The 17,086-nt window shown below is 34.0% G+C and overlaps 1 protein-coding gene across 2 annotated transcripts; it reads left to right on the forward strand.

The window, feature by feature from the left end:
- Nucleotides 1-10,927: 10,927 nt before the first annotated feature.
- LOC120075336 (DNA ligase-like protein) lies at nucleotides 10,928-16,327 on the forward strand. 2 transcript variants are annotated; one of them, XM_039028638.2, is made up of 9 exons: nucleotides 10,928-11,258; nucleotides 12,230-12,351; nucleotides 12,424-12,512; nucleotides 12,590-12,685; nucleotides 12,792-12,886; nucleotides 12,955-12,995; nucleotides 13,119-13,202; nucleotides 15,504-15,652; nucleotides 15,776-16,327. In XM_039028638.2, exons 1-8 carry the CDS (start codon nucleotides 11,192-11,194, stop codon nucleotides 15,624-15,626), a joined length of 717 nt encoding a protein of 238 aa, XP_038884566.1. In that variant the 5' UTR covers nucleotides 10,928-11,191; the 3' UTR covers nucleotides 15,627-15,652; nucleotides 15,776-16,327. The 2 variants fall into 2 exon arrangements, with proteins under 2 accessions (XP_038884566.1, XP_038884563.1); XM_039028635.2 differs by having other exon boundaries at nucleotides 10,944-11,258; nucleotides 15,477-15,652.
- Nucleotides 16,328-17,086: the final 759 nt, after the last annotated feature.

Genomic DNA, 17,086 nt, shown 5'->3' on the forward strand with positions numbered 1-17,086 from the left:
AAGTTGAAAATGTTGGGGTTGATACTCTAAAGTCTCGTGTCCTGTAGTTTGTAAACAATATATACGAATACCTGTGATTGTTAATATATGATATTTACTTCACATCTTGTTGTTTTACTCGGTTATTTGTTTTATTTGCTTTACCACAAACCAATAAACATAAAATCTCTGGTTATCTGTATGTGACTCAAGCATGTATGTGGTGACATACAAGTGGATCATGTCTTGAGTGATAACCAAAATGGTCTGTAGTAAATGGATAAAGAAGGGAAACCTTATCCTGGTAACGCTATGGACGTGTCCCGCTTTGTAGAATGATCATAAGTGTTGTGACTTGTCACAGATGGTCTGATCCTAATCATTCGTATTGCGGACATGTGAGCGGGGGCATCCTATACAAAGACTTTGTATAAGACCTGACCACAAAGTGTTAATGTCTCGTTATATAACACCGTTCATGATAGAGACTTCACATCACTAGGATGACCATAGATAACATGACCTCAATCCTGAGTGAGTTGGGAACTCCTGCCATTGAGGACAGTCCTTTGATTTGTATGGGTGCGAGTGGCCAAGTCGCCGATTCAAACCTACCATTTTGGGGATTCGTCTGATTTGGGAGCTGGGAACTCAGCTACACAAGATGGAATTCACTTCTTCCCCGAGGCAGGGGTAAGTAGATAGATGGCTCCCTTAAGGGCTGATTCTGGGACTTGAACGATGTGGCACCACACACCTTCTCTTGGCCCGAGATATGTTCACACATAGTTGGACTATGTTGTATTGTTCATTAGATGAATCAGTGGTACTTAAGGAGTGAGATGTAACTACAAGGGCAAAACGATAAATTGGCCCAACTGTATTTACGAGCATCTGTGAAGGGTCATCGTACCATGATTGGTTATATTCGATGGACACAGAAATATATCTGTGGTAAGAAGAGTTCAGCTGTTGGTCCTTAGTGGAATCATTGATAGTTAACGAATGGTGAATCACGTGGCTAAAGAGTTTAGTCAGCTATTCACATATCGTTGGAGCTTCGAGCCATAGGTCCATTAGGTCACCTGGGTAGCTTGGATAAAGTCGAGAACCAGTGTTTTGGTTAATTTGAAATGTTCAAATTGACAAGAGGAAGTTCATTATATATGATATAATTGGACTCATTAATTATATATGATATAATTGGCTAAATGTATGAGATACATTATTTTGGAGGAAATTAGATATAAATATGATTTATATCAAGTAGAAGAGAAAATACTATAGTAGATATATGATATCAAACTATAGAATATAAATATAATATGATTATATTTATTAATTAAATTAATTGATTAATTATTTGATAATTAACGGATTTATCCACGTTTGGATGTGGGAAGTGGGGTTGCGATGGTTATGGTAATTGGCGGATTAAAACAATGAAAATTGTTTTCATTTTATTCAATCGTGCATTCGTATTATCGCGCGCCCAAAAGAATCTGTGAAAGCGATCACGAGAGCCTATACAATAGAAGCTCGTTCGTCTAAACGATCGTCTGCCTCACGCTTTCTCTAAACAATCGCATACATTTTTACTAAAGGATCGTTCAGTTTTTCCTACACGATTGTGTAGCTCTACTATACGATAAGCATTTCTGCTATACAATAGCAGAGTTTCATCTCTCACTTGCTTATCGTTTATACGATGCCTTCTCCTCCGTCCTCTACCAAACTCACCAGAGCCCACTCTTTGGGTTTTTGACGCCAAGGATACCGGGGTTTCTCTTGCGGTGGTGTCGTCCCCGCTACATTGTTCGTGTACGTTCGGATCGTGCTGTTGCAGTCGACATACTCGCCGGATCCTGGTAGATCGATGGAGGTTTTCCACTGTTTAAGGTTCAGAAATACGAAGAGAGTCTTCATCTAGTATAAACCTTTTTTTCCTTGTGTTTTATTGTCTTCTGAGCATGCCGATAATGAGTTTTATATGCATAACTATATGTGTGGAATGTATGTCGTTTGTGTTTCGATCACTGTGAAATCGGAGCGATCTAAACCCACTCATGGAACTCTCGGTATGAGATCCTTCAGAAAATTCACTAAGTAAATGGATTAAAACACTTTAATTTGATCGGGGTGGGGAGTTTTTGGATTCTGAGTCCTAGAACTATATGATAGAACATGGAATCGTTTCCCAACTCTCAACACCTGGTACACCTCAGCAGAATGGTGTATTGGAGAGGAGAAACAGAACCCTGTTAGACATGGTTCTGTCGATGATGAGTTACACTTTCTTACCGAACTTATTTTGGGGTTTTGCAGTAGAGACTGTAACTTACATCATTGAAGGAACTCTTATACAAGAGTACTTCTAAGCGAAAGCAGATCTTTCTAATTCATTGTGACAAAATTTTCACATATACATTCACACGTACAGATATGCATTCAAACTACTAAATTACCGGTATGCTTAGAGATAAATAAACAGGAGAACAAGTAAACTTACCAGTTGAAGACTCTCTAAGCAGTAAATCTCTCTTTCGCTAGAACGGCAAGCTATCATTCAACAACACCCAATCGTCTACCACGAACAGTCTCCACATGAACAAATGAAGAAAAGGGACGACATCACCACTTGGAACCCTCAGTATTATCGGAGTGAGAATCCAAAGAGTGGACTCTGTTCGGATTTGGTAGAGGGGCGGAGGAAAAGAGATCGTATACAACGATCAAACAAGTGGGAGAAAGACCCGTCTATCGTATAGACAGAATGCTTGAACATTTAGGTGAAGTATACGATCATGTAGGAAAAGCTAAGTGATCATCTATACGATTGTTTAGTAAAGCTTGGGCACTAAACGATCATTTAGTAAAAGATAAGCGATCGTTTAGTAAGTAGCGTGTGCGGGTGTAAGCGATCGTTCAACACTATTGTATAGGCTCTGATTTACTAAGTGATGACTCTCTCAAACACTATGTTATCCAATGCTTAACACACCGTGAGCTATTTAAGTGTCTCAAAACGATTCTTCATCTTACTCATTAGTTAGAAAACAGAAGAGACACCGACCAATTATCACATAACTGTCCAATTAATAAATAATAAATATAATCACATTATATTCATAACCTATGGATTAATATCATATATTAATCATAATATTTTTCATCCACTAGGTATAAATCATATTTATATCCAATTTCCTCCAAATTAATGTATCTCATACATAAAGTCAATTATATCATGTATAACTAGTTCAATTATATCATATATAATCGAACTCCCTCTTGTCAATTTGAACATTTTAAATTGACCAAAAAACTTATTCTCAACTTGTATGCAAGCTACCAAGGGGGCCTTATGAACCTATGACTCAAAGCTCTAACAGTACGTGAATAACTTACTAAACTCCGTAGCCACGATATCCACCATCCGTTAATCGCCAGGCATTCCAAGAGTTATGGGTTTTAATTGGTATAGTTGTGAAAGTTTGAGATTTAGATAAATATACTCATGAAAGTTCAAGTTTTAATCGATACAATTATTAGTTTGGGGTTTAAATTGATACAACCCAAATTTCAATATTTAAATTGATATAATTATTAACTTAAGGTTTAAATCGATATAACCCCGAAAATTCAAGGGTATAAATTGATATTTGCTACTAAAAGATAAGGTTGTATAGTCATATTGAGCCATGCAAATACCTTGAACTACTATAATATTTGTTTGAGTCATGCAATTATCTACTACAAAAGGAAACCATGCAGAGACCTTAAACTTAACCGCTGCAATTTTTGTTGAGTCGTGGAAATATACCATACTACAAAAAGGAGGGGGACTTTAGATCTTTCAATTAATAAATTTTCTAGGCAACATCTAGTTACAAATATTCATAAATTTCACAATCGAAGGTGGTGAAACTTGGATTTGGTCAGAAAAAATGTAGCTTCAATCTTTAGAGTCATACAAATACCTTGTATTACCTAGAATTTGGGTCATAATTTTTCACACATCTCATACTAAAGGTAATTTAAATTGCACACAAATACCTTGTAATCGCTAAGAAGTCCATCAAACCATATAAATGAAAGTTTTATGTACTATTATTGTACACGAATCACACGAATACTCTCTATACTAAAACCTAAAATCTTTTATGGAATAGAATATTTTAAAAACAACTTGATAAAAAATCTAAACATCTTCTCTATGGAGCAAACTCTTAATGTTGTTGGGGTCGATGCCGTAAATCTCGTAGGGTCCTGTAGTTTGTAATTATATTGTACAAATATTTTATTTATTTAACAAAATATGAGATATTTTATTTGATATTTAGTAGCATTAAACCTACAAACCAATAAGCCTATCATATGTAGCTTAAATATGTATGTAAAGACATACAAGTGGATCATGTTCAAGGATAACCTAAATGGTCTATGGTAGATGGATAAGGTTGGATACCTTATCTTGGTGATACTATGAATACGACCCACTTTGTAGATGTTACAATTGTTATAAAGTGCTACAAATGATCTGTCATGATCATTCATGTGGAGATTTATGAATGAAGGTGTTCTACGCAAATGAGTTTATATAAGAATAGACCACGAAATGACTAGTCTCATTATATAACATCATTCATAATAGAGACTTACATTTCAACAGGATGACCATAGGTGACATGACCTGAATCTGAAGTAAATTATGAACACTGCCTATGAAGGTGGTCCTTTGATTTATATGGGTGAGAGTGACCAGATCATTGACTCGATAAGTTTACCATTTTGGGATTCATCTGATAGGGGAGTTGGGAACACAACTACACACAAGACAAAATTCACTCCTTCCCTAATGTCGGGGTAAATAGATAATCGCTCCCTTAAGGGCTGATTCTGAGGCTAAACAATATGATGCCACACCTTCTCCTGGCCGATAGGGGTTTGGTCATAGTTGGACTATGACTTATTGTTCATTAGAGGGATCAGTGGTATTTAAGAAGTTAGATGTAATTACAAGGATAAAACGGTAATTTTGGCCTAGTTGTACTTACGAGCAATTTATGAAGGGTCATCGCGCTGTTAATTGGTTATATCCAATAGACACAGAAATATATATGTAGTGTGGAGTGCAACTGTCAATCTTTAGTGAAGTACCCACAGTTAATAGATATTGAGTAATTTAATTAAAGAAGTTTAATTAATTATTCAAGTACCATTGGAGTTTCAAGCTAGAGGTCCTTGAGGTCCCTTCTGTAGCTTAAAAGAGATTTAATGCGAATCAACTTTGGATTAATTTGAATTGTTCAAATTAATTGAGGGAATTAATTATATGTGATATAATTAATTTTACTTAATTATATATAATATAATTGCTATAATGTATTTGATATATTATAATATAGAGTTTATTTGAGGGGAAATAAATTTTTTAATATGATTCAAATATTATTTATATGAATTAGATTCATATAATTGAATTTATTATAAATGAGATTTATATTAAATACCATTGATGAGAGAATTAAACTATAGGTTATATTGTATATGATACTGTTGGGGTTTGTGCCCTAAGGTCTCGTGTCCAGTAGTTTGTAAACAACTTTGTACAAACACTTGTGATGTATAATATAAATGATATTTACTTCACTACTTGACTTTGCACATTTAGATGTTTTTATTTTTACCACAAACTAATAAACTTAATGTCCCTAGTTGTCTTTATGTAACTTAAGCATGTATGTAGTGACATACAAGTGGATCATATCTTAAGTGACACAAAAATAGTTTGTAGTATATGGATATAGAAGGGAAACCTTATCCTGGTAACACTACGGACGCGGCCCGCTTTGTGAAATTGTTACAAATGTTGTGATTTATCACAGATGATCTGATCCTGATTATTCGTGTAGTGGATATGCGAGCGGAGGCATCCTATACAAAGAGTTTGTATAAGACTTGACCTCGAAGTGTTAATGTCTTGTCATATAACACCGTTCATGATTGAAACTTCACTTCACTAGGATGATCATAGGTAACATGACCTCAATCCTGAGTGAGTTGGGAACTCCTGCCATTAAGGGCGGTCCTTTAATTTGCATGGGTGCGAGTGACCAGAACGCTGACTCAAACCTACCATTTTGGGGATTCGTCTGATTTTGGAGCTGGAAACTCAGCTTCACAAGATGAAGTTCACTCCTTCCCTAAAGTAGGGGTAAGTAGATAGATTGCTCTCTTAAGGACTGATCCTGGGGCTTGAATGATGTGGCACCACACACCTTCTCATGATCCGAGAGGTGTTCACACATAGTAGGACTATGTTGTATTGTTCATTAGAGGGATCAGTGGTACTTAAGGAGGAAGATGTAATTACAGGAGCAAAACGGTAAATTGGTCTGCTGTAATTACGAGCATTTGTGAAGGGTCATCGTACTGATGATTGGTTATATCCAATGGACATAGAAATATATCTATGGCAAGAAGAGTTCAACTGTCAGTCTTTAGTGGAATGTCTGGCAGTTAACGGATGGTAGATATCACGACTAAAGAGTTTAGTCAGCTATTCACGTACCGTTGGAGCTTCAAGCCATAGGTCCATAAGGTCCCCTTGGTAGCTTGGTTACAAGTTGAGAATAAGTTTTTGGGTCAGTTTGAAATGTTCAAATTGACGAGAGGAACTTCGATATATATGATATAATTAACTTTATGTATGAGATACATTAATCTGGAGGAAATTGGATATAAATATGATTTATATCTAGTAGAGGAAAATATTATAATTAATATATGATATTAATTTATATGTTATGAATATGATAAGATCACATTCATTAGACGGTTATAAAGGAAATGGGACGGTGACTCTTCTGTTCAAAATAACGGATGAGTGCATTATAAATAGCTGACGGTGTGTAGGAGTCATAGGCGTAGACATTGTAGAAAAGATAATGTCATCGTTTAGAAAATCAGTGCCTATATGATAGTGACTACATGATTGCTTACATATAAGATATTGCTAAACGGTCGTATACCGATTACACTGTCGCGCATTATTATCTAAACGATCGTTTAGCTCTCAATATTTACTAAACGAGCGTATAGACAACCACTTAGTTTTTCCTACGCGATCGTTTGGACGATCGCTCACCCTTTTCCTACACGATCGTTTATACGATCGGTTACCTTTTCCTACACGATCGTTTACTTTTTCCTACACGATCATATACTTCACCTAAACGATCAAACATCTTATCTATATGATAGACGATCTCATCTCCCACTTGCTTGATTGTTGTATACGGTCTCTCTTCCTTTTCCCTCTACCAAATTCGAACAAAACCCACACTTTGGATTTTCACTCTAAGAATACTGAAGGCTCTGAGTGATGGTGTCATCTGGTACACGGTTGGGTTTTAAACTCGCTGTGAAGAAGAAATCCTCATCTGGTATGATTTCTTGATCTCTTTAGCATTATGAATGCATATTAGTATGTTTTGAATGTATATACGGTAATTTTGTCACAATGAATTGGAAAGATCCACTTTCATTCGTAGGTACTCTTGAATAAGAGTTCATTCAGATACAACATTAAACCATAGGTTATATGTTATACATGATATAACTTATATATATATATATATATATATTAAAATTAATATTTTGAAATTTAGGGAGGGAAATAACTTCCTTCCCCTAATCTTTATTAACTCACTATGTGTGTGACTGTGGTGGTTATGAGATATTGCTATTGGGATTTTTCTTCTTCATAAATTTTTGGAAGAAAAAAATAGTGTGCTCTCTGAGAAAGAAACCAGGAAAACTCCCAAACCATTCACTTCTCTTAATTCCTCTTAGCCGCCCTCTCTTTCAAAATTCCAAGAGCCCACACAACTCTTTGGATTCTCATCTCATAGAATACAAAGGAAATTTTCGTGGTGGTGGCCATTTGGAGATCGATCGTGTTTTGTTCGTGACTGTCTTGGAGAAGAGGATCATGAGAAAAATTTCATTCTTCAAAAGTAAGAGTTTCTAAATCCTATTCTTCCTCTTTCTTTAATTTTATTTTGCATGCTGTAATTTTTGTGTTTTTTGCATAATCATGTTTTTGTAATTTATGTTATATAAAAATAAAAAAATTAGGACGATCCACGTTTCCGTTCGGGGCCTTCACAGGTTCTTTCAAATGTAAAGGTATCGACTATGGATTAAAAAAAAAAAAAAGTAATGACCTTCATTACATATCCTGGTATGCATTGAACATAATATAGACACTTCTCTTTATAAGAAGAAAAAACAGTTTCTCTCTCATCCTCCAAAATTTAGCCATGAATATGATTATTCTCTCTCAATTAGCTTATTTGGTTCTAGGGGTGTACATTTGTTGGTCAGTATTGGTTTTGAGAGAAAATCGACATCGAAAATCGATAAAAAAAAGGGGTGTGAAATTTGTCGACTATCGTCGGTCTGTCGGTCGGTTTGGTTGATTTGGATTTTTTTTTTTTTTTTTTTTTTTTTTTTTACAAAACCAAAGGTGAATGAAAAGGAAAGATGAAATGATGAAATGTTATTGTTAGGTTAATATAATTTGCAACTTTTTGAATTTTAAATCAATCATTTTTTTAATTAAAAAAAGTTAAATCAATCATGTAGTGGGCTTTGAAAACTAGGCAATATAAAAAATAATAATAAATAAATATTAAAATAGTAGGCTTAGGCTTGAGCTTGTTGTAGTGTGGTAATGAGCGTGCTTTTATACTTATTAAAAAAAATTGATATATATATATATATTGGTCATTTGATCGATTTTCCAATTTTTTTATAGGAAAACCGACAACCGACCGACCAACCTTAATTTGATCGGTTTGGATTGATCGGGTCAGTTTTCGGTGCTTTTATGTACACCCTTACGTGGTTCCAAGTTTATAAGTAGCAAGTGTAATTACGACAACTTCCTTTCGCTCAACTCCGTCTTGAATTCAACAAGGTATCTATAATAATCATCCTTTGTCTTGAGATAAAACACCTTGGAATCACCTCGATGAAACAACGAAAATAAGATGAGAGTTAAGAAGCATAAGGATCCCATCACAGATGTTGGAGTGCCCAGTCTTCATCTTGGATCTATATTCTCGAATGACGGAGACATTACCATTGTTCCCAACAAAATAAAGATCGACGGTTGTAATAAAAATCTGGATAGGAGGTGAGTTGATGATAACGACAGCAAATCACAGAGACGAGGCGATGAGTGGTGTAAGGCAAATAAGAAATTTTTTGAAGAAGTTTATTATTCTTTTTATTAAGTTTAAAATTGTCCAACAACTATTATACTTATGCTCAATCGTTGATCCACCGTTGTTTGGGTCTACATCACAGATCTGGTTGTACGTCGCTACAGGTAAGCCGAATTTTCTCTCTCTACCTGATTCACTCTCTCTTCCTCTAACTCTTAGATCCGAACAACCCCATCCTCATCGTCGTTCTTGTCACCATCAGTACTAGAGTTCGTTGGATTTTTGGTCGTTAAAAGTAAAATTTTGGTTGTTTTGAGTTAATTTTGTTTGGTTCTTGAATACCTATTAAGGTTTTGGTGTTAAAAATGATTTACCCATGAAGTTTGACGTTATATTTGAATTTTGTTGTTTTTAGATAGTTGTGATAGACAATGAGACGCTTATAGAAGTTTATCAGTGTCTATCAGTGATAAAAATTGATACAAGTCTATCACTGATAGATGCTAATAGAAACATATCAATGCTTATCGGTGATAAAAATCGATAGAAGTCTATCATTGATAGAGACTGATAGAAGTCTATCAGTGTCTATTGGTGACAGAAACTTATGGAAATCCATCATTGATACTATCAGTGATAGAAACTGATACAAGGCTATCATTGATAGACGTTGATACAAGCCCATTAAGGGTGTACATGGGTTGGGTTGAGGATGTTTTTTAAACCAACCCAAAAATTCAGGTCGGTTGGAATGACAACCCAAATGACCCAAATAAAGTTTTCAACCCAACCCAACACTTAAAATTCGGGTTGGGTTGGGTTGTTGAGTTATAACTTATTTTTTATTTTTAATGAAAAATATGTAAATTTATATACAACATATGACTAATAGCTAAACTCTCATAAAATTCAAATGCTAAATACCAAATATCTATGATATTTATTACAAACTTTAAATGAAGACAAATATCATAACAATTTTAAAAGAAAAATATTAAAAATTCACAAATTAAATAATATTAAACAAAGAGGAAAAATACACACATAAAATTCGGGTTGGGTTGGGTCAACCCAAATATTTTTTTAGCCAACCCACAACCCAACTCAACCTAATAAAAATGAAAAGTTCAACCCAACCCATACCAAGAATAAAACTAACTCAATCCAACTCTTACATTTTTTGGTTGGGTAGTCCGAGTTGTTCAGATTGTCGGGTTATTTGAACACCCTTAGTATCTATCAGTGGTAGAAACTGATAAAAGTATATCATTGATAAAAGTCGATAGAAATCTATCAGTGTCTATCAATGATAGAAACTGATATAAGTCTATCATTGATAGTATAGTGATATAAACTGATAAAAGTTTATCACTGATAGACACTTATAGAAATCTATTAGTATATATATATATATATATTTACTATTTCTATAAATAGTTTGAAATTTTTTCTATATGTGAAAAATTTTCATTTAAAAACAAATAATAAGTAACCAAATCCCGACAAAATCTAGCTAAATAGGTTTGAAAATTGCTGAGAGATCTACTGAATAATTGAAGCAAGCTTAGGGTTGAAGGGGCAAAATTGGAAAATTAAATAGTGAGATAAGGTCCTCCCCTTCACATTTTTGGTCACGAATCATGCAATTCAAAAATCGATCATTTTTTTCAATTAGAAATCTTGTTTTGGTCTCTAAGAAATAGCCAACAAGATCCGAGAAATAGCCTTAGACAGAGTATCGTGCTTGGGCCCAAGTACGGGATTCAAATGGACTTAGATGCAGGGCTTAAGCTTGGCCTTGGTACGGGCTTCGAAACGGACTTAGCTAGGCTTCAGCTTGGCCTAGTACTGTTACAACAACTGCAACCTCATACTCAAAATTCGTTTCACACATCATTTCGATTTTCGCGCGCCACTTCTCCTCTCTCTCACTCCCCTTTCTGCACAATTTTTTCTGCTACCACTGAGAATTGGCTATGGAGAATTCGTCACAGAGAGATGCTAATCAAATGGATGGAAATCGAGTGAAAGCAAAGAATTCTGGTACCTTGGGCTTAGCTATCTTATTTGTTTGAATTGCGTGTTATTTCTTAGAAATCTGAATATGTCTTGATCGGGTGAAACTGCTGGACTCATGAATTCATTTTAGGTAAGAACATTATGATAGTATTTCATAGATTAGAAAGCAATGCAGAACTCTCATTGTTGCTTTAGGCACGGAGATGCAATATCGTCTGCTAATCAAACAAACAACCACGGGAAACACACATAGACGAAATATGCTTTCCGATGTCCACATGAACGATTTTAGAGGATTATGCGTGTTGCAAGTCAAATTTTGTTCACTTTTTTCAGTTGTCACTGTTGCTTGATCTCTACTTTGCTTGTTTGTAGTTTCCGCAAATTCAACTATGCTAAACGAGGAAAATTATAGTTGTCTGCGCTGATTATTTATGCGAGAACAAAGATATTTCTCCTCCAGAATGTAAATTGTCTCTGCTTTGAAACTCCTAAGGAAAATTGTTAGGAAGCGTTTTGTTCTTTATGTAATTAGTCTAAGCCGGAAAAGAAGAAACCGTACAACTCTCATCGTATTAACTCTTGATCCGACTAGCATTATCACAAGAACACTCGTGATCTAATGCATTTCTTTCTCTAGACATTAGACAATTTTCTGGGAATCGCAACTTCACATCTTCGAGCTTTGGAATCTCCTGCCGCCACATAGCAGTGTTTGCGTCCTACATCTTCTTTTCTTTTTCTATTTTAAAAGTTTCGAATACGCTAAATAGTTTAAAAGAAGATCATCATGATGATTTGATTACCTTAGTAGTGGTTGTATAAAAGTGGATTTGGTGTTATCGTATCAAATTTCTATATATGATGCTTGCATGCGAAATGAATTTATACATGTAGAGCATGTATAACAAAAATCTTGTATGTACATGTTTTTAAAATCTGAGCAAGCTCAAGAATGTTGCATTGGGGTCATCTGTTTGTTTCGCAAAATGCAGGTGGTGGAGTCTGTTTGATGAGCAATGTATGGAGAGATGAGCAGCATCCATCCTTCATCAATTTCATGTCAAATTTCCTTTGCACAAACTCATTTCGCCTCAATTTTGTTCCAATTGTCCCAGTAATTTTCTCTACTTTTTCGGTATGTAAATTTCATTGACAACCATTCTGTACTCATATCAATCACTTATAGGACTTGATATTCAATTGTGGGGGTTTGTCAGTGGCTTTTGCTTTCCTGACAAGTTGGGATTGCAGCAATACGTCACCAATCTATAGCAGGTAGCTTTGTTGTTTATGCCTTTTCCTTTTTGCTGGTTTTGCCTTTTGTTTTGCTTGATTCAGTCTGATCTTGACAGAGTTCAAAAGTTGAAGAAGCAGTTTGCAAATTTCTATGTTGTAGTCGTCCTTCCAACTAAGGAGCAGAATGATTCATTTGTTCAATCCTATTTCAGGTAATTGGAGTCTGGTATCTTGAATGGTTTCTGGTTTCTTTATTATATATATACACATATATTAGAGAATTTACGTTCCTTTTCCTCCCTGCCAAATCTCGCGGAGAAATGGGATGGAGATTGGTAAGCCACCATTTGTAGCCGTTCAGGATATTGAAATGGGTTTTGAGAAGATTGTAAAGATAGCACACTCTCGTGGAGGTAGTAGCCATTTTAAATTTGGGTCGAATACTTTCCTTAATCATCTTCATAGTTATATCAAATTACAGCATGCAAGCAGCAAGATGTCATATTAAAATTGAGGACTGAGGTCAGTTGGTGTAGATTATATTCTAATTGAATTAGTAATGACAATTCAGTATCTAGTGCTCATATTGTGTTTTCTTACACGAGTTTTAATCACCGTCTCCCCCTTTTGGGGTTCTTGTTTAAGAGGAAGAGATCAGTGCAAGTCATGGATGCTTTTCGTAGAGTCATGTCTTCTGTACCAGGCCTTGATGATCATGATGCAAATTCGGTAAGTTAACCACCTCACATTCTTCATTTTCTGCATTGTTTTCTTATTTGTTCCTATCACTAAACATATATTTAGTTGGGAAAAGATGGAGTTTTATCAATGAAAACTCACACCCATCATAGTACAACTCTTTCCTCAATATATATATATAGATTCTGGGAGAAGAGAAAAAGGTAAAACAGATCAACTAAAAAGTAACCAACTACAGACTGATACACCAAGTAAATATATTTATTAGTTCCACTTCTCGTTCTATATATCTCTGATGTAGCCTAGAAGCTGTTCTTGCTTGAGTTACCACGAAAGGAAAGGCGTTTGTACCCTGCATCTTTCACTTGTACATGATACTCATCTTGATATTGGAAAAAGGAATTGATAGATGGAAGCATGAAGCTCTTCTCTCTCTTTCTAGTTTGGTTTCACTTTTTTTCCCCCTTTTTTTGGCATCACTCATCAGGACTTCATCACAATATTTTGTGACCTGATCGTCATATTCTTAATAATTTAACATCAGTTTACTTTCTGATGGGTAATAATATTTAGGCTAAATTTTAAAATATTTCCTCGAAGTCCTTTATTTTAAAAATGTGAAATGATTGAAGATACTCTTAACTTTTGTATTTTGTTTCAGAAATACTCTAAGCTTTTAAAAGTTTCAATAATATACTTTAACTAAAATAGAAAAAAAACTAAAAAAAAACACCTCAATGTTGCATTGAAACTATTAGTACTTTGTTCAAACTAATACTTATAACTTTTAAAAGTTTCAATAATACCCTTAAACATTCAACACAAAGTTAAAAAATATTTTCACCAATAGTATATAGACAAACTCATTTCAAAAAATATCGTTGGACTTTCAAAGTTGCATTAGTACCATAAACTTTTGAAAAAAGTTAGAAATTTCCATTACCGTCAGTATGGAGGAAAATCATTTATCTACACCTCATCACCTCTCTCTTCTATTTTTCTCCCATTCATTTCAATCTATGGCCTAACACTTCCCACTAGGGGACCTTAAGGCTTACATATTTAAATAAGATCGTACGTTAGTAGTTGAGTGTATATATGTCACCTGAGTCTAATACACAAAAAGCAACATTGAGAACTTGGTCATAATTTTGAGGGCAACTAGTAGGATAAAATAGAGAATATATGTTCATTACCAAATTTGTAGCCATGAAAACTTTGTTAATCCTTTTTGTAGTTCAAATTAGCTATTTATTGGGGTCAGTTAAGAAAGTTTTCCATGATTGAAAATGATATACCTTTGTCATATCTTTTTGTGTTTAGCGATATAACTTGAAATTTTAGGTTCTGTTTGGTTGTTGAGAAAAATGGTGAAAAAATTGGGTTAGTGGGAGAAAAATGAGAGAATCTATATGAAAAAAATTGACTAAACTAATGGTAAGAATATTTTAAAACTTTATTTGTTTATTCATTTTTATATATATATTTTTAAAAAAGGACAGGATACTAATGCAAATTTTGAAAGTTTAAAAGTATTTTTGAAACGAGGTACCAATCATTTATGTCCATATATTAACAGTATGGGTATTTTGAACTTCTTTTTTTTAAAAAAAGTTTAAGAGTATTATTGAAACTTTTGAAAGTTCATAGCTCTTTTCGAAACAAAGTACTACTAATTTTTATCTAAAACTTAATGACAATAGTACCTTTTAGTATTTTTAAATGTTTAAGGGTATTATGAAATTTTTTGAAAATTCAAAGGCATTTTTGAAACAAAATGCAAAGTTTGTGAGTAGTTTCTATAGTTTAGCCTTTTAAAAAATATCTCCGTTCTTTTAAAAGTTGCAATACTACCCTTGGTATTTCATAAATATTTCAAAACTACAAAAATATGTTAGAATGTTGAACTAAAATTGGGACTTGAAACAATGTGTGAGGATAATGACTTAAAACAATGTGACAATCACAACTTTTGTTCCTTGTTACAAAGACAAAATTCTAAGTCTTAATTTTCATCCAATATTGTAGCCGAATTCAAATGGAAGATTGGAAGGGTAGTTTTGAATTGTTATCAAAGGGTTGTTTTCCCCTCAACATTTCTGCGATAAATGATAATCACATTCCCTATAAGTTTCAGCAAGATCGTAGCAGTGGCAAAGGGCTTAGAGATGAAAATATTGGCTCTTTTTAGTCAAACATGTAATGTGCCGAATAGGTGGAAATATATATATATATATTTTATATTTTGTGGATGTAAGGTTTTTCTATTTGGACATTCTTATTTCGATGACCTGTACTGTTCAGCTAAATCAAGCTATTGGTTCAATTGAGGCAATCGCCAAAGCATCGAAGGAGTACATTTTGGAGAACACAGATCTGTCAGTGGAGAAAGCAGAGAGAATTAGGAGCTTTTTCAGGGATCCGAAGTTGTACCTCAGTCCCAAAATAAATTGATATTCCACGGAAGAAAGAGTTTCGAGGTGAGTTCAGTCATATTTTTAACATTGCTTTTGCTGCTACGCCCACCCCTCACCTCACCCTGGAAATTCATACTTTAGATTTGATTAGACGGGTAAAACCTGAAAATTTAAAATTTTAAACAGTGGAGCCTGGTAAACGTTTCTGCAGACACGCACCCAAAAGGAAAAGGAAAAGCCAAGGAAAATAGAAGAATATCAAATAGAAGTAGAAAAAAAGTTGGTTGGGGATGTGAGTGCAATAAAACTCTATAAGCAAGTGGAAATTGAAGAGAATAGCAGTTCCCAAGTGTTAAAACCGGGCGAGAGATGGAGAAAGAATCTACCTATTCGAGTTTGACTCGGTTTAAACTGTTGACCCATTCAGATTTTGAATATATAAATATTCACGCCAAATTATAAAATGCTTTGCTAGCTATTGCCTGTGCGGCCTGTCGTTTGTTTAGATTGAGTCTCATTCCATTTTGAGTAGGCCAAAGCCAAGCCACATAATATATTGCCGTAACGGATTGGATTTTTCTTATTAACATGGATGGATGGAGTCAACCCATGTGATCAAATTGGGGTTAGGTTCTACGGGTAGCTATTTTATTAGTATGTTTCTAAATGTACAATTTTGATATTATTATTATTATTACAGAATAGTTCAACCAAGATATATACCTTTAGTCATTAGAGTTATTTGTTAGGTTGGCACAAACTTTCTAGTTTTTGTATCATTATTTTTCTTTTGAAATAATTTTAAATTCTTTTTTTTATCTAATTATTTTATTTTGGTTCATAATCTTTGAAATGTTCTATATTGGTTACGAATTTTGCGTAGTGTCTCAGAGCTTATCCTTAAATTTCAGATTTTATTTATGTTTTTAAAACTAGACAATTTGTAATTTTGAAAACTTGTTTGGGTAGACATATAACCATTAGGGGGTGTTTGGGAGCATACTTGGTTATAATAGTTAGTAATCATTATAATATGTGAAATTATAATAGTAATCGTTTGTATTTGGGTGAAAACTATTTTAGTTTGGATTGTAAATTATTTCGTCTGAGTAGTGTATGTGTTTGGGTTGTTGATCGTTAACATGACATTTCTTTTTCCTTTTTGTATTAGCATTGGTATCTTAAAATTCATATTTTCTAAATAGAAATAAAAATATTTGTTTCACCAATTTTAAAAAACGTGTTAGATTTTAATCTACGTTATTCTTTGTCTATTTGGTCATTTTGGAGATGTACCAATACTCTTAAATTTACACAAAAATCTATTTCCAGGAGTGATAGTTGTCAAGTATAAGACACCATCATAAAGACACATAAAATATTGTCAACTTAGATACATGATTTCGGAAACAATGATAGTAGCTTATCATTTAAAAGTCTTCCAGAAGGGTTAATTAGAGGAGTTTACAAAACTAAAATAGTTTATTGTACTATATA

The sequence above is a fragment of the Benincasa hispida genome, chromosome 4 (assembly GCF_027475165.1).
Source record: "Benincasa hispida cultivar pf3 chromosome 4, pf3_genome.v1.1, whole genome shotgun sequence".
NCBI classification, from domain to species: domain Eukaryota; kingdom Viridiplantae; phylum Streptophyta; class Magnoliopsida; order Cucurbitales; family Cucurbitaceae; genus Benincasa; species Benincasa hispida.